At 50.9% G+C, this 15,608-nt stretch overlaps 1 protein-coding gene across 4 annotated transcripts in view; it reads right to left on the bottom strand.

The window, feature by feature from the left end:
• Window positions 1–15,588, bottom strand: part of Rassf8 (ras association domain-containing protein 8) — a 52,910-nt gene extending 37,322 nt beyond the window's left edge. For 2 of the 4 annotated variants that reach the window (XM_077705095.1, XM_077705092.1), the window contains exons 1-3: window positions 15,282–15,384; window positions 5,851–5,954; window positions 4,164–4,486 (exon numbers count right to left, since the gene is read on the bottom strand). In XM_077705095.1, coding sequence (XP_077561221.1) covers window positions 4,164–4,483 — 320 coding nt within the window. In that variant the 5' untranslated portion in view covers window positions 4,484–4,486; window positions 5,851–5,954; window positions 15,282–15,384. The other 2 variants (XM_077705094.1, XM_077705093.1) reach the window with 2 other exon arrangements.
• Between the last annotated feature and the right edge of the window lie 20 nt (window positions 15,589–15,608).

Below are 15,608 nucleotides of genomic sequence, written 5' to 3' on the forward strand. Positions count from 1 at the left end.
GCACAAGCGGCGCTGCGAAGCGCGCTTCCGTGACGTCGGCTTAGGGACTCTCGCATTTGCCGTCCGCTTCACTCGGGCTCGCTCTCCCTGCTGTTTCTTCGCGCTCGGTTGACGTCTGATGCTTGTCCGCACCAGATTTTGCGTGTGCGTAACTTTTTATCATAATAATAGTCTTAAAATCGCGTACACCAGCTCAAGGCATTTAAAGTACAGTTTTGGATACCGCTACGGCAGCAACATTGCTGGCGTCGCCCCATTTCTTGCAAAGCCGGTCCTGTGCGGAGTGCGCAGAATCGGAGCTAGGTGTCAGCTTCTGTATTAAACAATCTTTCGAACAAAGGGAATAGCCAGCTGCTAGTAACCGACAACAGTGAAAATACAAGACCAAAACAAATTCTAGGCCTTCGCGGCTGTCGGCTTTGGCAGAAGGCATTACGATTCCCGGTAATCGCACGTAAGGTAAATCAGTTTTTGCAACCTTGCCGAACGCTCGAAAGTATTGTATCACATCACTTTACGTTGTCATGGCATGAAAGTATGCCGACATGTACTATGGGCTGCAAAAACTGTAGGTTGGGTTCCAAATAACCCCCTGTGTGTATAGGCACGTGCTGGTTTTATTATATCAGGCTTCTAACCCCTATGGAGATTTATTGAGCTAAACGAGTCACGTCTACTGTAAAGATACCGTAACACTATGTTTGCTCAGACCTGGAGGGATATTTCGATACATTTTTTACAGCCACATCTTAATATTCAGATATGCGTTATAGGAAAACTGCACTCAACAGGAGGAGGAGGAGGAAATTTTATTTAACAGTAAAATTGAGCTGATTAGTGGGCCCGGTGCTCAGTTCAGGCAAGAGAGTAAGAGTAACTTTTTTCAATTCATAAAACGCATCCCCAGTAGACCAGGATTTGTTCTTTACGCCTGGAAGGGTTGGAAAACAATAAAGAGCTGCTTGGAAATATTCATCCGCTGGAATTTCTTGCAATATATGCGCGCATACAATTTATTGCGTTCGCTAGCAAGTATATCAAGCCTTCAACACCGCAATCACGTCATAAATATTCAGTCAGTTCGTTATGGTAAAGATAGTTGCGATAGAAATTAATTCGGAGCACAAAAGCCGACTTCTGAGTACTCTGGACAATGTTGTCTGGGACGCGATTGCGTTGGCATAGCACAAACCTTCTCGTTGTATTTTCATGTGAATAAACAACCCCCGCTGCGGATATGCACCTTCTTGCATGCAGCCATAACAAAAGACAATTTGTGAAGAAGGGAATGTATTCCATGCAGCCTGAAGAAAATATCCACACGATCTTTGGGAGCCTCCCAAACATCCCCAAAGAAGCATTGAACTGTTGATTCTTCATGAAGAGCTTCTCAGAAATACTGTAGGGAAGTCTGTGCATTTTGAATACTTACCGAAAAGCTCTGAGCGCGGAACCTCGCGAATAAGCTTTAGAAAGGACGAGTTACACATGATCTTCTGACCGATGCTCTGAAGAAAGCTGTTCTCTCTCTCCTCGTGTGTTGCAAACTGCGGGGGGATACAGCTTGAAATTATTCAGATGTCGAAAGCTGCCAAAAATAAATGATTTACTAGAAATACGCTTTTCAATTGTGGGATATATGAGGGGGTTCCTCGGAGGCCCAGCCAGTCCTGGCGTAAGCCACCACGCTAGCTCCCGGCGTGTCAACCACGCGGGCTCCCATGGCTACGGCAGCCCAGCGAGGTTCGCCGATACGAGGACACAGTAGACAGTAGTGCCGAAGCACAGCCGTTTATTTGGGGAATCCCAAAGCATGCGAGCACAAGGCTCGACGGCGTTCACGAATCACGCCGTCCGGATCGTGACCGCGAACGGGAGGCAGGCACTCACGGCGCGCGACAAACAAAGCTCCCACCTGAGATGCATGTATCCATCACCGCTGCGTTCCGCCGATCTCGCCCCAACCGGGTCTCCGACGAGACTCTCCCGTCTCCCGTGCCGCCCGCGCCCGCGCGTCTATGCCCGCATATCGGTGGTGCCATCTCTCGGGGGACGCCGACGAACCAGCGGAGCGCCGGACCGGTTTCAGCGCACTCTCCCGAAGCGCGCGCCGGACCGGGATCGCGGGCCGTGGTTCTCCACGATTCCCACACAATGCACAAAAGAATCAACGCGGGCGATTTCTAGCACAGGCACTCCTGCCCCTCACAAGCGGAGTGTAGCAGACGACAGCGGCGCGAGTCCCTAACCCGACGTCAGAGCCAGGGGGCGCCACTCAAACATCTCACCGCCAACAGTATAAAGCAGGGAACGGGGGCACTATCTTCCGCAGCCTTGCCCTGATAGCTGAGGAGGTCCCGGAGCTCCCTGCCTGGTAAAGACAGGGAGCCCATCCGCCGAAGCTTGACCTGGGCTCCCACCGTTTGTGGTTTCTGCCCTTCACCTTAAAACTCCTAGCCACGGTAATTACAGCGCGAGTATGGGGGCTCGGGGTCCACGGTGTCGCCAATACCATCACCAAGATTACTCAAGGTGCCCCAAGCGGGGAAAATCGAATCAGGCCAGTGATCAGAGGACGCCTGTGACACGCTGGGCTTAAAGGGATCCAGAAAAGCCTTCTGTAAAAGTTACAAAAGGCCTGTATTGTCGCGTAGCACCAATATTGCGATGCAATGCCGTTGAAATTATTGATCTACATTCAGTATTAGCTGTGCCAGAAGCAATTAAATGCACCTCTCCCCACTTGCCGATCGACTCCTCCTCCCTCTCTGCTTCCTTCAAAGCAACTGGAAACACTGCGAATAGCCATGTGACATCGCGACGCTTGACTTCCGTTCTGCGCTAGCTACATTCCTGCGCGTAGGCACGCGTCAATCGCTGCAGACCCGCTTTTGCCGCCTTTGCCCAACGTTGCCTTTGCCTCGGGATCGCGCAGGAAGGAGAAAGAGCAGCCGGAAGCCAATGGCAGTGACGCCGCCACCGGCCGACCTCGCCGGCGATTGGTCGAATCAGGGGGCGCCTTCGCCGTTGCGTCCGCCGCGATCACCGTTGCGTCAGCCGCGGTCGGCTCGCTGCGGCGTCGCGCTCATCGGCTGAGAAAGGCGATCTTCAAAAATTGTTTACAAATTATCCGTACAACGTATGGGGCTCACACTTGGCCCAAAAATCCCCCGCTGTGTGTTCTACCACCTGAATGCATTTGAGTGCCACCTTCACAAAGCTTTTCGGGGTCCCTTTAAGAGCGCGGCCCTGTGATCGTGTTCGGGTGAAAACCTGGGTGGCAACCGCTGCTGTGTCCGAGAGCCGTCCGCCGCTGATCCCGGCTGTTCTTGCCTCGAGGTGGTGACGTGCTGGGCGAGAGCGCGCGGGTCCGTGTTCACCTGGAGTTGGAACCATCGGTTCACACCCGCTGCTACGCCATCGAGCCGTGACCCGTGCACAAGATCGACGATGCCTGCCCAATGTCCTGTGCCTGGATGCAACGTGGCGTACAGCCGGTCATCGAGCCAGCCGCGCTGTGACGTCTCCATCGACCCCGCACGCGTCGGGACTTCAACACTCCAAGGGGCTGCGGACAAACCTCTGTAGGAGATTTCCTTTCCTTTATTGCGAACATTTTCCTGTCAGCCTGTTGCCTCTTGTAACGCTTCTAGCCTTAGTCTACGTTCTTGCTTCCTGCCGCTATCTACCTTCTGCTTGCCAAATATGGATAAAGCAACGTTTACTCGTGCATGCACTGGCCATTGACGCGGGACTTTCACGCCAATCCTGGGCCCATTCATTACAGTTCACATCAGCATATCCATTGAACCCCCCCTCCAAGTGGGTGGATAGCTCCAATGGGTTTTGGGGCGATAGAGCGGGCACAGTCGGTTATACAGGAGGCCATGGACATCCCTGTGCCAAGGCGAGCTGTTGCACCCCCCGCAAAAAATGATCCTGGCCCATCCGCCATTGTTTTTTTGGTTTGTTGTGTTCGTGACGTTCGCGCTTTGTGGACTTTTCACCCCAAGGTGTGGCTGTGGTGGCTAGCGCTAGAAATGCTTATTTGACGGCTCTAGCTAGCGCGAAGCGGCTGAAATTGCCTTTCGCCGTGAAGCCGGCAATTGTAAGAGTTGAACACACGAGATTCCCCAGAGCCATGCACGAACAGGCGGACTCACGTGGCGGCCGGGAGCGGCCCTGGCCCCGCCGGGTCGGTTGGGAGCCGCGACGCGGGCGGCAGGGGGGGCGGGGGGCCGCAGCGCCGCAGCAGGAAGTGGACGTCTGCCGAGGCCCCCGCCCGCCGGGCGAGCAGGCGCAGGGGCCGGTCAGAGGGGGCCAGGGGCCGCTCGGAGCGGCGGCAGCGCTCGACCAGGGCAAAGCGGCCCGTCTGGGCCGTCGCCTGGGCCAGCGCGTACACCACGTCCTGGCACGTCGTCGCCTCCGTCACCCCGCACACCACCCGCTGGGGGCCCCCCTCCAGCCACACCCGCAGCTCCATGGCCTGCACGCACAAGCACGCCGTCCCTCCTGCACTGCCAGCCAAGGATAATGGGTGCTCCCTCTGGGAAGCCTGTGCCGCCCTGCCAAGCACACAACCAGTGGGGAAGACCTAGCACTACTGCCTTGCTGGTCGTGCCCATGTGAGGACTCGCTGGCGGCCACAATGACAAACGTCCGAGTGGCTTGAGCGAGTGTCTCCGGAGCGAGACCCGCTGGCATGACGCCACATACTACCGGGCAATAAAGCCAGCGCTTTCGCAGCAGAGCATAGAGTCGGTCTACTGCAGGGTTCTCAATACGCACCACTCGCAAGACTGCTTCAGCACTGAGCACCCCTGCTTTGCTGCCGCTGAGGGACAAGTGCATTAGCGCGGCCCCCTGTGGACAAAGGGTGAACTTCGCTAAGCATTTGCCTCATCACACACACTAGAGCTGGCATCTCACATTAGGCAATGCTTGGTCATGTCTTCACGGCCGTTCTTTTACGACCTGCAACCGCAGCCTCGGACCGTCTGCCGACAGGCGGCATGCTCATCAACTGGCCCATGCTTGCCCCGTTTGCTGTCAGGGCAGGGGGCCAACTGCGGTCTGGCACTTCACACGACACGGGTGTGCCTACGGGGAGGTCCCCAAGTGGTGCGTGTCGAGTCGCTCTGGCTCCAGTGTGCGTCGGCACTCAAAGCTGGCTCGTTCTGGCGTAGCTAGCCAAGGTCCCCGTCCTTGGGCGTTGGCAGAAAATTAAAGCCATTCCACTCAATCTGAAAGCTCCGGGAAGTGCTTCGCCATAATGGGCTGTGGCACAGTTGTCCGCTCACTGCTACCACCCATCAAGCTTTCACCATCCTGTCCCACTCCTCTCCTGATCAGAGGACTGTCGAGCGCATTTCAAATTTCCTGCCTTCGCAGTGCTTGCCCGCCCCCTGCCGGAAACGATGCGAGCGGGAGTGTTTTCTTTTTCTTTTTTGTGCTTGTTTTTCATCCCACACGTGCCGGCGCCTTACTGCACAGTTTACGCGCCTTTTTTTTCCACATACTATCGTAAAAACAAGCATTCCTAACTAAATGACCGCGGTGGCTGCCGGCTAACTGCACGTATTTTGCCTCAGTTGTACCTGCAGGTTTCTTTGTGCTAAACAACGCACAGATGTATGCCAAGCACCAGCAGTTTACGAGTTCCGAGTGGTTACCACTATATAAGCCGCCTGCTTTTCGAAGCTTGTGTGGGACGCCATGAGGACGGTACGCCGTGGCATGAGCTACGATGACAAGGCGAGCCCCTAACGCACTCTGCACTTAAGAAGGCACAAACAGTGGACGTCCCAGGGCCCCACGCTGTGGCCAAGAAGAGCCGTGGAGTGTGCTCACCCTCGGCGCGTGTGCGGGGGCCCCTTGCTATCGGCGGCCCACAGCAGCAGCAGCAGCAGCCGCCGCCACACGACACGGGGGGAGCACGAGGAGCAGCGGCATCCCTGCAGCACAGCAAGGGGGGCCCGGTCACTCCCACGTCCACAGGGAGGGGCAGACCAGTGTGACGGCAAAGAACAACAGAACTACCACGAGGCACTGCCTGAGCACGCCTGCCCATAGGCAAGGGCTGTGACCCCCAACACAGGCACTAAGAAGGAGGAAAGAAAGAAAAACAGCCTCCACCTTTGTTCACTACTAACCGACACCAACCAGATCATCTCTTTAACGCAGCCCCTGCAAACAACAACTCTTCCACGTGGCTGAAAAACTTCAGCACCTTTCTCTAGACTTGGTAATGGTACTCAAGGACTCTCCCATCCATTTCATACATTTTAAAACAACTTGCCAGCAGGTGAACTTTCAGAAAAAAAGTGTTGCGCTGCGAGAGCGCAAAAACAAGCACAAACATTACACTCGGGGCGCGTGGTACTGGTCTTGAAGAATGGCGACAGTGTGTTCTTCAGGAACTATCGTCCCATATCACCAACTTCCAGCAACGATTTCACAAAGGCTTTTCTACAGTCACTCAGTTAACATCAGTTGTTCATAGCTTTGCCCAGGTTCTTGACAAGTCAGGTCAAACTGTTGTTATTTTAATCGATCTTTGCAGTGTGGGACGAGATCAAAGGCTTTGCAAACTGTAAAGGTCAAATTTATCGGCCTTCACCATTAACTGGGCTTTTGCGCATTTATCTAACCACGTTTAATTTGACAGCATTGATGGGCATAATTCTGATGAACTCCCTGTCCCCTCCAGCATTCCCCAGGGTCCCCGTATTTTTTTAATATTGTTACGTCGAGGCAGGACGCATGACACGAACGGTGCTCAATCAATCTGTTCACCATTCGGCCATCACAGCTCAAGCAATGTCCCGCACCAACCGTCTTCCTCTTCTTGTCGTTACAATATATATAAATGATCTTCCTAATGTTATTCCGGCCTACGTACAAATTAGGCTATTTGTTGATGATTGTGTTTTGTTTGACTACTTTACTCTTTCTTGCATAAAATTATTGCATGGTGTAATGAGCCGGGAATGCAGCTGAACTCAGATAAAACTGTTTTCATGAAAATTGCTCACAAAAGAAATAGCCTTTCTTTCCTATACCATCTTCCTGCCCGCCCACTTTCTGAAGTTAATGAATACAAATTTACACTTAGGTGTAAATTTAATAAATAACATTAAGTTGAAATAAACACGTTAAAAATATTTGGTCATTCGCCTTGCATAAACTGCTTTTTAAGACAAACTGCGCCATGGTCATGCTAACATTAGCCTCCTTACTTATACTTCAATAATAAGGTCAAAATTGGAGTACGAGTGTTCGGTATAGGACCCTTACACAAAAATTAATATCGATGTCTTGAGATGATCTAACGTAAAGCTGTCCTGTTTATATATGCTAAGTATCGTGCAACCAACTCTTACCCACCTGATGAAAAAACAGAATTCCTATGCTGCAAATATTTAAAAAATGTTACGGCTAAAATTCCCCTTTTTACTCAAAAACAACAAACTATCCATCCTCAAACTCAAGCCATCCACTGCCCAGGTGTCAAGAAATAGGCAGCTCGAATCACTTACCCCCCATTACACCAGAACTAACATCTCAAATTCTATTTCTTTCCTTACACCATAACACAGCGGAACCAGCTACCAGCCTCACACATCTCAAGCCTTGATGCCATCCAACAAATTCTTGGCTGATGTGCATTTTCACGTGCACCCCTCCCATATGGGTCCTTAAATGGGCCTGCAGCATGTAATAAACATTTAAACAAATAGATAAACGTGTTGCAGGGAGTTGACCATGTAGCTTACACCCGTTCCGTTCAAGGCGCAGTGAAGAACCTCGCACCAAGTTTGCTCGTTAACAGCAAAGCTGTTTAGCAAAGTGCAATTTTTCCTGTCCGCAGTTAAAAATGCCACGAAAATGCCGAAAGCGTGCAAGTGAGTGCGGGCCTTGCGGCGACCACCCCACATCCCTGGTGCACGTTTGTCGAGCCAAGAGGGGGGGAATGAGGAAGAAGAGGACATCGCAATAGTGGAACGAGAAAGAAAAGCTGGTGTCCAATGATTATCGCTTCCAAAAAAATGATGGCCTAAGGCTGTGGCGGCAGCGAAGAAGTGGCAAATCGGCTGCAATCGTGGACTGTGAAGGTGGCACACAGCTTCGCTACCTTCAGGTCTTATGCGTTAGTGTGAGCCTCCTCCTTTTTGTTCATGCGCTTCATTCGTCCCCTGCCCTTTTCTTTCCTATGCTGGGCCTGGTGAGCTATGCAGCGTGGCGAGTAGACTTCTGCATGGGAACTTCTAAATGATAAGTGTCATAGGCGGCATGATGAAAAAGGCTGTGCCCTTGAATGACAACAGAGCATATGCCCTTTAATAATGCCAATGACTATGGACGATTCCCTCCCAACAATTTTAGAAAATGCATGCTGGGAAAATCAGAATACTGAATGCATCTTGCAGCTAGTGCTGACAGAAATTTTGTTTGCTATTTAGATTCAAAAGAGTAAGCTGGAGCATATTGTGATGCACAGTAAACAAATCATGCATATGCTCCACACGCAGATGGTGAAGACAGGCACCCCCTCTCCTTCCCCGTAATTATTTTGTGACAGGGTGTGTGGGCAGTAGAGGTTATATAGCTTGGATGGAGGTCACTGAGGCTGCCTGTAATGGCTATAACCTCTTTTCAAATTTTTGAACATCAAAATTGGTTTTTAATTTAAATGGTTACATCTGCTCTGTTTGTGCTTTCACATTTTTGTGAGCACCGTGTTCACCCAGAAACCCGGAAAGAAATCCAGTGCACGCCACTGGCCCACACTCGTAACGAAGAGGCTCGCTGATGTGTGCCCCATACGGACCACTGCATGTTCGAAAACTGTCCTGAGAAAAGTTGTGCGACAATAATCTTGAGCACCATTCAGTAAAAACAACCAGCTTGCGATAATGACCACGTTCACACAAACAGTGCGTGCAATTTCGAGCGCTCAAGAAACCAATGGCGGCGTACCTAGTTCCAGTGACATGGCGGCGCATGGGAAAGCATGCTACTTGCCCTCAGCGTGCATATTGTTACCGTGCCAAAAAGATACTGTTTTGTAACCTGTTCCTTATTTGGTTCGTAGATTGCACGGAAATATCAAATAGCATCCTGACAAGGGCGCCAGCTGTACAAAAGTTCTCATGCGTGAGCGGTGATTTCTATGCGAAGCAGACAACGCGCCTGCAGAGCTAGGCTGCACCTGGCAACAACACCCAGTTGTTGCCCGCTGATGGCGGTACATTCCCAGTCACAGTTGCACTACCGTCGATACAGATTTGCACAGCCTTCGGTGATGGCTACCAAAACCTGGAAAGTTAAAATCCCGCCACAGGGCCTGGACGTGTGACAACAGGAGCAATCGCTGTCCAACGGAGTTTCACAACTGCCCCTGACATTACTGCATCTGGACGAGCTGTGTGGCCCAACAGCCAGATTAAAGGAGGGGAATTTGTGGCACACTCTATCGTAGCCAGCAACTACGGAGCACTCATTGCCTTTCGTCCCAACGATACCCTAGGCCAAGCTAACATCCATCACAATGGCCTTTCCTACACAGCTGCTGGCCGCTCGCTCGTCTCACGACAACTCGGGAAACAGGGCACAGCTCCAAAAATATGCCGCCGCCACATTAGGCAGCGCAGCATTTCCCCAGCTGGTAGCAAGCCTGTCCCAACAATCAGGACACAGTGGCAGCAAAGGCAATGTTGCGAACATAACGAACAGCCCAAAACACAAGCGAGAAAACAAACTGCGAACCAGAGGAAAAGATGCCAAGGTGATGGCACACAACAGGATGCCGACAGCAGCCGTGTGAAGGCACTTATCCGAGTTGCACGGGGAAAACCCTTGACCTCCAACACACGGCTCTGGTGAGCGCCCCACACGTGGCACTAGTGGTGGCCTGGTGGGATCCCGCAGCCCCCCAAGAAACTGGCGCACTGAGACAGTGGGACCCAACTGCAAGTGACACGTCGCCAAGCTTTTTAACGTGTGCCCATGTGATCCCAACTGAGCACCTCAAGTTCCAGAGAAACATCACCTCAGTGCCCTAAATGACTGCCACAAAAAGAAAAAAAAAATTGGTGCGAATTTGCTGCCAGGCCTCGCGTTCTCGGTCTGTCAAAATACCCCCCAAAAAAGATGAGGCAGCTTTTGGTTTATTTCTGGGTGCCAAAAAAGCAGCCAATGCAGTGGCAATTTACATTGCTATGCTTTCAGGGTTCTCGGCACTCATTAACGTCGACCCCTCCGAACAATCCCAAATACTCGGGCTTATCCAGAGTAGCAGCATTTATCTGGCGGGCAGGCTGCCCCATCACTCCATTTTACGGCCGCTTCTTAACTTGTACGCTAATAATCTGCTCAGTGTTGTGACAGCATCTGAAATATATATCAGTATCAGCTGACCACATGCTACTCAAACAAAAAAAGGCATTCCATTTTTGTTCAAATTTACCAAATGATGCATTTAAATTACCCGAATGTTTTGAAAATGATTTACTACAAATTAACCCTTTCAAGCGACACTATAGAGTAGAAGCAAGTGAGCCTGCATCAGCAGATTAGAATGGTGTGAAAACATACCCCTCACAGAGGCAGCAGTTGCTTATTAACACACAAAATGCCAAAAACGTAAAAACAGGTGTTGACACCCCACCCACTTTCCCACACTAAACTTTGTGACGTCACAAACCACAAATACGTTGTGAAATGGATCGGTGGGGCTCGCCTAATCGCGTTTTCTGAAAGAAACACGGAGGCAGCAGGGATGTGCAAATGTACTTTTGCAAGTCCCTGCGGGAAGTTCTGATGGTCACGTGCTTTTGAAAAGATGCAAACTACAGCAGGCACACGTCATGAAACATGATGCCGCATCCCAGGTGGTAGGCTGTGTTTTAGTTTCGATTTTATTGAAACATTTCGCTTTCAGTGCTAGCGCAGTCAAAAGACGCATCTCCGCACCTACTGACCACTAGTGCATGTACCAACAGCAGCAAAAGCCCATAGCACCCGCGTGATCGACCAGAAACTAGACGGTCGGGAAATTGCTTGATCAACTGCAAACGTGCTTTCAACGCCTGCTACCAGCTGGAGGCACGTCCTGGGCATTTATAAAAATAGTTTCGCCCCGTCATCGTTCCCTGCCAATAAAAAGGCCGGGCCACGCCAGGATGGCACCAAACTGGCTGCGACGAAAGTGAACACGCTTTCTGGAAGATGGCGACGATAGACCCCCTCTGGCCATAGAGTGTCATACAATAATAACTACTAGAGGGGAAACTGGCGCCAGTGTCAACGCGAACATGGCAGCGGCGCTTACGTTGCAACGGGAATGATGGGTATTTCTGGAGCCGTAGGGTCGAAACGGGTCTCTGGCTGCGCAAATTGTGTTTTTTGACAAAAAAACTCTTCTTTCCGGTTCTCCGTTTGCAAATTACATGGCAAACAAGAAAGTTGGTGATAAAAAACTAGTTTTGTACGAAATAAAACGGCGCGTTTAAATAAAAAGCAGACGCAGAGTCGAGGAGGTTTGTGGAGCAGGTTTGCCATTTGCCGCCAACAACAGCAGGACGCGGACTTCTTTAAAAACTACTTGTAAAAGTTACGGCGCTGGTGGTTTGTAATAGGAAAAGAAAGGTTTTGTGCTCAAAAAAAAAAAAAAAAAAGAAACTGATTACCTTTGGAGAAGTTATTCTTGCTTGAATTAGTGACATTCATCAAGCAGCGTTCCTATCAGGATGGCAAGTTGAGCGAGTTGGTGTTGATTCATCTTGAAAACAGGCGTGGAAATACGCTGACTAAATACGTTCGTCCTGTGTATTTCTCTTATTACGCAACGTATTTCCGCACCTGTTTTCAAGATGTTCCTATCAGCCGCCGGTACTGCTGGTCTACGCCATAGGAGCCGGCGTTTGCACAGAAGGTGTGGCTGTTTCAAGCGATTCGCAACCGTCGTCAGCTTCGACAATACATTGCTCTGCCGAATGAGCAGCGCCGCAACTCCCAATTCGCAGACAACTTCCCCGCACAGAGCACCGTCATTTGTGTTTTTGTGCTCGCTGTGCCGGCAATGAATTGATAACCCACCCAATTCACAATTCTGGTTATAAAACATTCCACTCAGGGCGGCGTCAGTGCGCGCGCGGCATGCAGTTCAAGGAGAAACATATTTTTGATAACTTCTTCCAATACCCTGTGTAGGCAAATGCATTCATGTGAATCCAAAACAAAAACGAAACTGCCTGCAATCCATAGTAACTTCCATAAGCCATCGAGCGCCAATCCAAATCCAGAACTACCCATCACGCCCATTGAGGCGTACGATCGCAGCGCCAGATTCCTTGCTAGTTATTATTGTTGTTATTAAGGTCTGTTCGTGAAGCAGTGCCTGCTCGGAGTTGCTGATGCTACCTGTCCCAGCATGAAAAAGACATTCGAGAAAATAAGCTTCTCTCCAAACACAGTCGCCCAGAGAAATAACGAGATCAGTGGAGACATTGAAAAAGCATTAATCAACCGATGCCACGAGTTTGAAGCATTCTCTATTGCAGTTGATGAAAGCACTGACATTACAGAGCACAATGTGCTATTTTCATAAGGGGTGTCGACAAAAACCTGAACGTCACTGAGGAACTCCTGGACTTAATCCCAATGAAAGGTATGACCACAGGGGAGGATATTCTTTCTGTTCTCGAAAGAGTGGTCGAACACGATGGACTACCGTGGGAAGGTTGGTTTGTTTGGCTACATGCGGCGCGCCATCAATGGTGGGATGCAAGAGCGGGCTTGTTGGTCGATTGCGGACGATACTCGCTGCACTCGGAATCACCAATCGATTAGCCGCGGTTCACTGCATTTTGCACCAAGAAGCGCTGTGCGGCAAGTCTCTGCAAAGGAAGAGCGTCATAGAAATCGTGCTCAGCGCAGTGAACTTCATCCGTTCAAGAGCTCTTAACCACCGCCAATTTGTATCTTTTAGAAGCGGTTGGCAGCGATATGGTGAAATTTTGCACCATACAGAGGTGCGATGGCTGAGTTGTAGAAGAGTGCTGAAACGATTTTTGATCTCCGAGAGGAAATTGACGCCTTCATGAAGAGCAAGAACAGGGCCATTGTTGAGCTGTCAGACGAAACGTGGCTCCTCTACGTTGCGTTCCTCAATGATATCACTGATCATTTGAACTGGCTCAACATTAAACTTCAGGGAACAAACAAACTGATCACAAAAATGCATGACGACATTCAGGCCTTTCCATTCAAATGGCAGCTTTGGGGGAGAGAGATGAGAATTCAGAAGTTTGATCATTTTCTAACCCTGAAGTCGCTGGAGAACATGGATAAACAATCCTGTGATAACTTCGCTGACCTCCTCCATGATCTCCGAAGAAAATTCGAGGGACACTTCCAAGACATCACCAGCCTCGCCGATGAATTCCAAATTTTTTCGTTGCCGTTTTCGGTGCTGGTGGATGACGCCGCCCCCGCACTACAGATGGAGCTTCTTGAGCTGCAGGCTAACACCCCGTTGAAGTAGACATTTCAGGACGTGGCTGTACCAGACTTCTACAGGTTTCTTGACGACGCAAAGTTTCCCGACGCTACGTAAACAGGCTGCCAGGACCATTGCCATGTTCGGAAGCACCTACTTGTGCGTTGAAGGTGAACAAGTCAGCTCTCCATTTTAGGATGACTGATGAGCACCTGCGATCGACCATGAGGATCGTTTCTGCGCAAGAAGTTCATGCGGACATTTGTTCTCTAGTCGCAGCCACGCATTGCCAGGCATCAAGCCAGCATGTTTAGAACAATAGCAGCTATATTGTTCTTCTCAAGGAATATTTTGTGACTTCCCTAAATGATACAACATTTTCTCATCTATTACTATCAATAACGCTTTATTCTAGAAAGATACACGGACGCAACTGCCTTCAAGCCTTTTTGTTTGTTGTGAGGCAACTAATGTGGTCACCATGTGTTGAAGCATAATTGCGGAACAAATATTTTATATTTCAGAATCGGCGTCCCCATTTTAGTCATCCTGTAGATCGGTATCGATGTGTCTCAAATTCTGACGCCCAATTCCATTCAGGAATGACCCAGCATATGTGCAACATGTGGGAAAGACCTACTTGTTTCTTTCAAATGCCAGCGTTATCTGACATTTTGTTAATACCACCCCCCCCCCCCCCCCTTCCCCCTTCGTTTCAACCTTCTCCACTATCGCGGGCATTGTGGGACCTGCGGCCCGATAACTCATGTGAGTTCGAGACCCCTGAGCTAGTGGGTCGCATGTCAGTTCCCTTTTTTCCTAATGATATAGCTTATTCGAGTGAAGTTTGCGGTAAAAGAAGAGTCAGTGTCATTCCAACGAGGCTGTCTTTCGAATGAACTAAACTTGCATTTTGTCTGCACGAACCCTTTAGACTAACCGCTGTATTAATTAAAACATTACTGGGGGATTTGGAAACTAAAACGGTGAAACGTTATCCCCGCAAAGCTGTGCCAGCGTACTTGTGTATTTAGGCCTGAAATAAGAATCCTGCATCACTCGAATAATGCCACTGCCCACACCTGGTCGTTGCACCAGAGGCCATCTCTGCGCCAGCTTGTACGGCCTGCAAACCTAGTTGCCGCCTCCGTCCAATGCAGGTGTCGGACTGTTGCTGCTTCGCCTGAACACAGAAGTGGGAAGATGCGGCTTCATGTCCACAAACCAGCGGTGGTCGGAGAGTAACGTTGAATCGCGGATATCCCGCAATTCTTGGCACGGACGATTTCGTGACAGTCGTTCATTAAGGCAAGAAAGGCCCTGGCCCGACCAGCAACATGGCTCCTTGGGGCCAGGAAGGAGAACACACGCGGCGCCCGTTCTTGCCCCCGTCTGTGGTCAAAAGCGCTAACGGGATGATGCACGCGGAATCGCGCTGCCATTCATTACGCAGCGCAGCGCGCCCAATGGTGCTGGTGCGGCGGCGATTGGCGGAGTTTGGCCCCGCCGGAGTGCCGACACCGATTGCTCGCGTCTCGTCTCGCAAAGGCACCGCTGCTCCGCGGTCAGCTGCCGATCACCGGGGACTCGCGTCGGCAGCGTCGGCTTGGACGCTCGAAAAGCGCGTAGCCGCAGTGCTAGGCCTAAGGCAGGGGCCGGGCCCACTGAGTGTGCCTCGCAAGCCGGCCGCGCCTGCGTAAAAACGACCGCCTTGCGCGGTCTGAACGCGCAGCTGGGCACGCTGCGGTCCCGCCGAGGTGCCATGCTGTCGCAGACTCACCGCTAGCTGTCAAATATGGGCGTCCAATATCCACAGTGCTCCCCTCCCCCACCAGACCGCCATCGCGAGTGTTCTCGGAAGCCGGCTTTTGTTGATATTTTGCTTACCTGCGAGTGGCCGCGCGAAGCTCATCCCAGCAATGCGTAGCCCCGTGCGTGTGCCTTCGTTGCGTCGCTCGTATTTGGCGATTGCGAGGCAAGAGAAAAGCGAATTTTTGAGACACCCTCGCTCGCACTCGACTCGGTAGCAGCTGGTATGCACTATATACATACTACACTGTGGCGGCACACAGCAGTGTGCATTGTAGGACTGCAAGCTTTTTTTTCC

Source organism: Haemaphysalis longicornis, unplaced genomic scaffold, assembly GCF_048455015.1.
Source record: "Haemaphysalis longicornis isolate Haplotype H1 unplaced genomic scaffold, Haemaphysalis longicornis Haplotype H1 scaffold_3, whole genome shotgun sequence".
NCBI lineage: Eukaryota > Metazoa > Arthropoda > Arachnida > Ixodida > Ixodidae > Haemaphysalis > Haemaphysalis longicornis.